Raw genomic sequence first — 9,443 nt, forward strand, 5'->3', positions numbered from 1 at the left:
GCGAGAGAGAGAGACCTGTCTCCGCCCGAAGATGAGAGCTCCGATTGAAAAGAGAGGGAAATGAAAATTGTGATTGAGAAATGAAAGAGGGAAAGTAAACCTAAGCAAACTTAACCAGTACTAAATTAATATTCTATTATAATATTTTTAATAATCTATTATAATATTTAAATAAAACATATATTTAGTAATTTATATATTCGAGTATAATAATTTGAATTATACATATATGTATATTTTTCATAATGATAAAAAAATGTAAAAAATTGTTATACTAACTTTTATATTGAACCAAAATGTATTGATAAAAATAATTAATTTGTTTAATTTAATTTAATAATATTTATTATTAAAAATTAAATTTCGTTCATATCGTTGTTATCGACTAAATTAAATTAAATTAAATTCAAATTGATTTAATTAAACCTTCTATGTGTAAAGAAATATTGTTCTTATCAATTAAATTAAATTCGTTATTATTATAAATAAAATATCACTGAGTACAAATCTTAAATCCTAAACCCTAACACGTGATACGGATTTTACATTACCAATGTATTATTCTAATCCTGACATGCAAAATGAATTTCAAATTTTTTAATAATTTTTTCTTATGACTAAAATCGATATATCTTAACATCCGTACGGTTGGATCGTCGAAAAATCATTTTAAAAAATTAATCCTGTAAATTGGGAACGAGTCTCGTTGTCGGGAGGGGTACTTTTACTAGATTTTTCTAATCTTGAAAGTCAAAATGAATTTCAAATTTTTTAATAATTTTTTCTTATGACTAAAATCGATATATCTTAACATCCGTACGGTTGGATCGTCGAAAAATCATTTTAAAAAATTAATCCTGTAAATCGGGAACGAGTCTCGTTGTCGGGAGGGGTACTTTTACCAGATTTTTCTAATCCTGACATGCAAAATGAATTTCAAATTTTTTAATAATTTTTTCTTATGACTAAAATCGATATATCTTAACATCCGTACGGTTGGATTGTTGAAAAATCATTTTAAAAAATTAATCCTGTAAATCGGGAACGAGTCTCGTTGTCGGGAGGGGTACTTTTACCAGATTTTTCTAATCCTGACATGCAAAATGAATTTCAAATTTTTTAATAATTTTTTCTTATGACTAAAATCGATATATCTTAACATCCGTACGGTTGGATCATCGAAAAATCATTTTAAAAAATTAATCCTGTAAATCGGGAACGAGTCTCGTTGTCGGGAAGGGTACTTTTACTAGATTTTACTAATCCTGACATGCAAAATGAATTTCAAATTTTTTAATAATTTTTTCTTATGACTAAAATCGATATATCTTAACATCCGTACGGTTGGATCGTCGAAAAATCATTTTAAAAAATTAATCCTGTAAATCGGGAACGAGTCTCCTTGTCGGGAGGGGTACTTTTACCAGATTTTTCTAATCCTGGCATGCAAAATGAATTTCAAATTTTTTAATAATTTGTTCTTATGACTAAAATCGATATATCTTAACATCCGTACGGTTGGATCGCCGAAAAATCATTTTAAAAAATTAATCCTGTAAATCGGGAACGAGTCTCGTTGTCGGCAGGGGTACTTTTTCCAGATTTTTCTAATCCTGGCATGCAAAATGAATTTCAAATTTTTTAATAATTTTTTCTTATGACTAAAATCGATATATCCTAAAATCCGTACGGTTGGATCAGTGAAAAATTATTTTAAAAAATTAATCCTGTAAATCGGGAACGAGTCTCGTTGTCGGGAGGGGTACTTTTACCAGATTTTTCTAATCCTGGCATGCAAAATGAATTTCAAATTTTTTAATAATTTTTTCTTATGACTAAAATCGATATATCCTAACATCCGTACGGTTGGATCGTCGAAAAATTATTTTAAAAAATTAATCCTGTAAATCGGGAACGAGTCTCGTTGTCGGGAGGGGTACTTTTACCAGATTTTTCTAATCCTGGCATGCAAAATGAATTTCAAATTTTTTAATAATTTGTTCTTATGACTAAAATCGATATATCTTAACATCCGTACGGTTGGATCGTCGAAAAAATATTTTAAAAAATTAATCATGTAAATCGGGAACGAGTCTCGTTGTTGGGAGGGGTACTTTTACCAGATTTTTCTAATCCTGACATTCGAGATGAATTTCAAATTTTTTAATACTTTTTTCATGTGACTAAAATGAGTAATTCTTAACATCCGTACGGTTGGATCCTCTAAAAAATCATTAAAAAAATTTATCTTTTTCATCAGATATGAAAAAAATCTAGTAAGAGGCAACACCCAACGGTTTTTTATGAAAAAGTTTTGTCTGAAATAAATTGTCACAACAGTTTTTTTGAAAAAAACCGTTGTCTTAGATGATCAACTTTTTTAAATCTTAAGCCTGATATTAAATCTACTTTTAATCAACGGTTCTAATTACACCAACTCAACAATCCAAGTGAATGTTTTTTCACCAATCACATCGTGCCACCTCATCACAAGCAACACTGGTTGCATCGTCGAGAAAATCATTTTAAAAATTAATCATGTAAATCGGGAACGAGTCTCGTTGTCAGGAGGGGTATTTTTTTTAATATTTAGGAACTACCACTTTAATTACATTTTCGGTATAATTTCAAGCAAGATATATTTGAAAATTTTAAAATATTTTTTAAGTGAATAAAAACAATATATATTAACATCAACAGTTTAAGGAATATATATTAATAAAGTCAAAAAAATATATGGCATTAAAAATTATTGTCTGAAATTTAAAATGTGTTGTCTTAACAAAAGTCATACAACAGTTTTTAATATAAAACAATTGTCGGATGTAATATCAACCAAATAAATAGTGCCAAATTCATACAACGGTTTATAACCAAAAAAGGTTATTTAAAAACAATGTCAATAACGGTTTTCAAGAAAAAAACCGTTGTTGAATCACACAATGGTATTTTTAAAAAAGCCTGTTGTGCATAGTTTTATACGACAACGTCTGAGAAAGAAAACCGTTGTAAAAATGTGCCCATTTTTTAGCTTATTTATTCATAAATATTTATTATTTAACGTTATTAACGATCTGATACACGTTATCGGTATTATGTTATTAGTAGGTTGTAATTATTAGGTATATTTGAAATCTTAATACACACAAATTAATTTAGTGTAAGTTATTGGTTACTCGTATAAATTAATTAACGGTGGCATATAAATTTTCCGAAAAAAATTTAAAACTAGTAAAAATGTAGACAACGTTTTTTTTTAAAATCATGTTGTGGTAAGTTACTTTACATAAGTGTTTTTTAGGAAATGTCGTTGTTGGAATTCTACAACAGTTTTTTCTTTAAGATTGTTGTAGTATTACATATTTTACAACAGATTATAAATATCGATAACCGTTGTCTAACTGTTACAAGTGTTTTATTTTAAAAATACTTGTATAAGGTAGATTAATATAACGTGCTTTTTCGAAAAACACTTGTTTGGATTGAACAATTAACAATGTAAACTTGAAGCACTTGTGATTAATTTTTTATTAATTATAAAGTAGATAATTAAACTATTTTGTAATATAAAATTTAAATATTTAATCTAGATGAAAGTGGAATTAATTAGAGTTTTTTGTTTTTAAAAAATTTAAAATGAATTGTTTGGAAATTATTTTTTCTGAAATTATTACTATTTTTATTGTAATAAACTAGACAACGATTTATTTGAATATTTTGTTGTGCAACACGTTTTTAAATTTAGTAAGAAAGACAACAGTTTTAAGAATTAGACTATTGTCTGATATAGGTGACATATAATATATGTAGAACACTTGTCTATCAAGTATCATTTAGACAACACCTAATTTGTACATTGTGTGATTCGAGCTTAACTAACTAGTAGAAAAAAATACTTGTCTCATTTCCACAACCGTTAAACAAGACGTTATCTCAATCATTTTCAGACAATGGATTTTAAAAATCGTTGTACGATTTTACTCATTTGCACAACATCACCTTAGAAAGGGTTGTCTGTCTCCATCAACTAGACAATGGATTTTAAAGCGTTGTAGTAATACTAAAGCCTTCCCATTCACACAACATCTTAATTTTGAAAACACTTGTCTGATTTGTTTTACTAGACAACATTTTTTTATCGCTTGTAGTAATCAACGTCAGACAACGCCAATTTTTTGGTTGCAAAAAAACTGTTGTATGAAAAATTCGGGCAACACTTTTTTGGTCGAGTGTTGTCTAATCGGTGTTGTCTGATTGCGTTTTTCTTGTAGTGTTTAGTGATGCATCATATTGTTGTGCTGCTATATTAAATTTTATGAGTTTTTAGTATCTTTTAAATGATGTTATATGGTAGTCTACCCTAGCTAAATGAAATCCTGTAGAGTTTGTTAAAGTTGTCTTATGTGTGAATGTAATTTTGAAACTCACTTAGTCAGGCTAAGGTCATGTGCTTAAATTTTGTGTTTCTTTAAAGTTTATTGTCCTCTCTTTGATTAATATTTATTTTGAATTCAATGAAGTTTATGGATATACGAGATATAATAGATTTAGTAATATCATAAATAGTGTTTAAATTTTCATTAATTTATTAGAAGTTGTCACATATGTCTGTAAATTAATGTTATGCTAAACCAGGAAGCTATTGAGGAACATCTGAAGCAGCATTCAGAGAATGTTGACGACTCCTTGGAATCTCAGCCTATTGACGAGCTTGAAGTTTATATTGATGTTGTTGGGGGAAGGACCAAGAAAAATATTGTGTATGGTATAAGTTCATCGCAAACTCTCTTTTACGGGTCTGGAAAAGGTCATAGCAGTGGGGCATGTAGTACGTCACAACTTCAGAATGGAGATCATCAAATGATGCAAAAAAAGCTAGTAGATATGGAGAACCAAATGAAAGTGATGCGAGAGGATCAGGAACAACACTTGAAAGCTATGCAGGAACATCAACAAGAACAACTAAAGGCCATACAACTGGAGCACCAAGAACGGTTGGACATGTTGGAGAACCGATTAGCAAAAATGATGCAATCACATAGCTTCGGACGTACTAACCTGCCATAGACTGCTGGATGAATACATTGAAAATGGTGACAAGCATGATGGGTTTTTTAATCTTATATTATTTCCTTATTGAGTTTAATTTTATTTTTAGGTGTAATGTTAAAAGTACAATTTAACTTTGACTAATTGTAGGACTTATTGTATGAATGTTTTGTACATTTTATTGAATTTTAATGCATTTCAAATTTCTGATTTTTTTTATTATTAGAGATTTCTCTAGTGTTGTTTAGATAAAATAAAATAATATATGTGAAAACTTCATTTAAAAGCATTGCAATGGTCTAGTGACGGAAATTTAAACTACATATAACAACGAAATAATAACAGATTTTTATCTCTAGGCTACTAATGGACTTTTCTATCGGGAAATTTGTTAGGAATTTGCTAACAAAAATTGGTTAGAAATCAGTCAGGTTTGGGTCATTAAAGTTAGCCAAATAAAATGAAATTTTGGTTGGCATTTGGTTTCTAGTCCGTCGTTAAATTTTCCTAACAGAATATAAATTGTTACAAGTATTTAGCGACGATGATTTTACTATCTGTTTATTTTTTTCGGCAATTCCGTCACTATCTCGAATTACTAACGGAATTGATGTTTTAGTGACGAAAATTTCCGTTAGTAAAAATCGAGTTTCTTGTAGTGGGAGTTTTAGAGAAGAGAAAAATCTATCAGTTATGATGTGTGGATAGCTGTGAAGCATTTGGTTTATGTTTTAAACCATCTACAAATAAAGGCATTGACTAGAGAGACTTCCTATTAGCCTGGACATGTATTAAGCCTAAATTCGATCATCTACTTATTTTCAGATGTTTAACACTTATCAAGGTTTCAAATGTTGGTATGGAAAAACATGATGCCAGAAGTGTGGCTATGATTTATATAAGAAAGGAACCTGGAAAGAGGGATAATGGGTTATAATGCCCAAATATGGGAATGCTACATCTCATTCAAGATGTTGTGTTCGTGGAAGAAAAGAGGTGGAACTCGTAGTGTTCTGAGGTGAAAGTTAATCGTTTCTTTGACACATTCGTCATTGTCGATTCAAGAAATGGCGCACAAGAAGAAACTGAGACGGATATGTAGTCACCTCATACACCGAAATCTTTGACTAATTTGTTTCTCAAGAATAAAAGTATCGGATATGACCCTAAGACATCAAGATATTTCAGCGAACCCAAAAATTTTCTATTGCTATGTGAGGTTTATGATGGAACTGAAGAAATCCAGATTTCAGATGAACTACTTCTGATGGGTGTTGTAACGACCGAGAAATTACGTTTATATTATATTCTAATAAAGATAAATATGTGTATTATTTTGTGATTAAGTGTGTTGAGTCATAAAACTCTAACTGCTATGTGCTACGTGTTGTCTGTTGTGATCCGAATGTCTTTCGGGTATTTATTGAGTGTTTTATTATAAGTTTTAGGTTTTATATCAAAATCCGTACAGCTCAAATAGTGTTTTAAAAGCCCGTATTTCAAACAAAATCATTGGCCCTATTTTGCCAAGTATGGCCTATACTACATCGACATTCTGAACATCTAGACGTTTTATAAATTTACCTCTTTTGCGAAAAATGACTTTTTCAGACCCCTTCGGGAGTCAAAACCCCCACAAAAATCACATTTTTACTTTTATATGATCATGAAATTATCAAACATCATTTTTTTTGCATTTTTGTAATATTCATAATTTTTGGGAATTTTTTTCATTTATTTTATATTTATTGGATATTTAAAAATTCATTATTAATGCCCAAAAATTATAAAAAATTGGGGCAAAATATTTTTATTAGATGTGTATTTAGGCCCTTAATTTTATTTAGGGGTATTATTTTCATAAATATAAATAGCTGATTTATTGATAATTAATTAGTTATTTAATCATAAAAAATCAGAAAATTCAAGAAAATCCCCAATTCTCTGAAATTAGGATTTGGAGTTCTTGGAATCAAATCAGATTTTGAAGGTGATTCTGTTAACCAAATCGAACATGTAAGTATCCGTTGTGAAGCTCTTTTGATTCTCTATTCAATTTTGTTATCAATTAGTATATCTTTAGTTTAATTGATTTTGATTTAAAATTTCTGGTTTTTTCTTCGAATTTGGGTTTGTTGATTTGATAATTGTAGAATGATTTTGTTGTTAGAGGATTGTAGATTGTTGAATCCTCGTTCGAATGGTATCGGTTTTGTGTCTGTTGGGTTTCGTTTTAGCGTCGCCAGAAACGCCGTCGCCGCCGTCGTTCGCGAGGTTCCCGACGTCGGGGACGATGGAGGAAGGAGGAGAAACACAGGGAAAATCGTTGGGCTTGATTGTTGAATGAAACGAGACTAAAAACCGTGATTTTATTGTCGTTGGTCGAAATTTTTACTCGTCGGAAAACGCCGCCGGTGTCGGGTTCCGGAGTCGATCTGGTTTCAACCTGGGAAACGGGCTGGGTTTTATCCTGAAAACCTAGAAAATCAATTCCTTGTTTCTATTTTTGATTTATTAATTATTTTTATATTTTAGTAAATTAAAATCAGTTTAATAAATTCTAAAAATCTTTTAAAAATTAGTTTTAAATTCTGAAAAAAATTATAATTAATTTCCAATTTTTTTATTAATTTAGAAATTCGAAATTGATTATTTAATTAATTAATTAATTAATTAATTTTTTAAGAATTAAGTAATAAATAAGGTTAAAAATATTTCGAATGATATGAAAAATAATTCGATAATTAGTCGAATAATGTGAGTAACTCGTAGTTGTACGAGTAATTGATCGATAAGTTGAATTATTATTCAAGCGATAGTTTATTTCTTCGAAGAATGTCGTTATAGTTATTTGTATCGAATAATTATTCGTAAATAGTCGATTAAATCATATAATTGGTAATAAGTTGTAATTAATTCTAATAATTAAGGATTAATTAATTTAAATTACAATAAATACTAAATAATGATTTAAAAATATAATTAAGGTTTATTTAATTGTGATTAAATATTTATAATTGATTTATAATTAATTAAATCTTGTTTATTGCATAGTAATTAAACCGTTAGTCCGATTCAAGTGAAACGAAGACCCTTAGACTTAGAAAAATGAAACAAATCCATTAAAAATAACTATAAATCATAATTTCTTTCAGAAGCGAGTTGTCTTACAGTAGTTAATTGGTTATAGGCCCTAATAGGGGTTGAATGGAGTCTAATAAATCCCAAAGAATTGTAAATCGAACCAGATAGTGTTTGTTAACGTAAGTATAAGCCTAGTATCATTTCTTAGGATAATTATTAGCCCAAAGTAAATTATGTAATTTATGTGCTATATGTTTTATGTGATTATGTGAACCTTATGTGTTATATTATATGTGTGAGTCTGAGAGAATCGTATGGGTAGACAAATAGGGCTACATATCAATTCGAGATACGTGTATGAACTAAGTTATCTAACGAATGTCTTCCCATGATAGATTCAATACCATCAAGGCGAATCAAGCCAGAGACAGAAGGCAGTGAATCATATGAGGTGAAGTGCACGCCAGACAAGTTTTTTCCCTATTCTAAGATCATAATAGTGAAATTTACCCCACTTTCCATATCAATTATACTTTGATAATTCTCGTTCACATATACCGATACACAGTTATTAGTTATTGATCTATTTCATTTCGATTCTTGGTTTCTCCCAATTTATTGAATCCCCTATTCATATTCCAATGTTGATACCCTTACTTATATATACTGTGATATATCCTGATGTTGGGATACATCACAAGCATACCGATTGTTCCGAATGCTAAGCTATGGACTGGATGGTTATGATGCGGGTCGGGTATTAACCAAACCCTTGATTATGAGGCCATAGTTGCCTGGGTACCCTTATGTCGGTTAGGTCTATGCACTTGGGGATAGATATGCACTGTATCCTGACTAATCAACAGGTTATAGTGCATATGTTGGTTTTTGTTTCCAGTCTCGTTCATTTGGCACTCGCTAGCGATGGCATTTATTATTCTTTACAGAAACAGATGGTTGTTCAAATTATACGATTACCGGTTCATTTATTCTTCTTTCTTTACACTATATATATATTGTTGCAGGCTTGTTGAGCAATTTTGGCTCACCCCCTTTTATTGTTATTCACATTGTTTTTCAGTTAAGGTAGAGAATGAAACCCATCAGAACCCGGGTAGTCAAGAAGCGAGTCAAGCAGCGGACCCTCTTATACCAAGGGTGTTTGTCCCTATCCCAGAAGAGAGCTTTGAGTTGCCAGATCAGGTGTAACAGGAAAAGTAATAGTGGTAGTTTGAATAAAAGATGTTTAGTTTAAAATGTGAATAGAATAATGTTTTGTAATAAAGAGAGTTCTTGAGACAAATTGTTTA

At 30.0% G+C, this 9,443-nt stretch overlaps 1 protein-coding gene across 1 annotated transcript in view; it reads left to right on the plus strand.

Annotated features, from left to right (window-relative positions):
* Positions 1-5,126, plus strand: part of LOC141664170 (uncharacterized) — a 29,436-nt gene extending 24,310 nt beyond the window's left edge. The window contains exon 6 of the mRNA XM_074470060.1: positions 4,636-5,126. Within this exon, the coding sequence (XP_074326161.1) occupies positions 4,636-5,067 (432 nt within the window). The 3' untranslated portion in view covers positions 5,068-5,126. The remainder of the gene's footprint in view (positions 1-4,635) is intronic.
* The last annotated feature ends 4,317 nt before the right edge of the window (positions 5,127-9,443 follow it).

The sequence above is a fragment of the Apium graveolens genome, chromosome 6 (genome assembly GCF_009905375.1).
Source record: "Apium graveolens cultivar Ventura chromosome 6, ASM990537v1, whole genome shotgun sequence".
NCBI classification, from domain to species: domain Eukaryota; kingdom Viridiplantae; phylum Streptophyta; class Magnoliopsida; order Apiales; family Apiaceae; genus Apium; species Apium graveolens.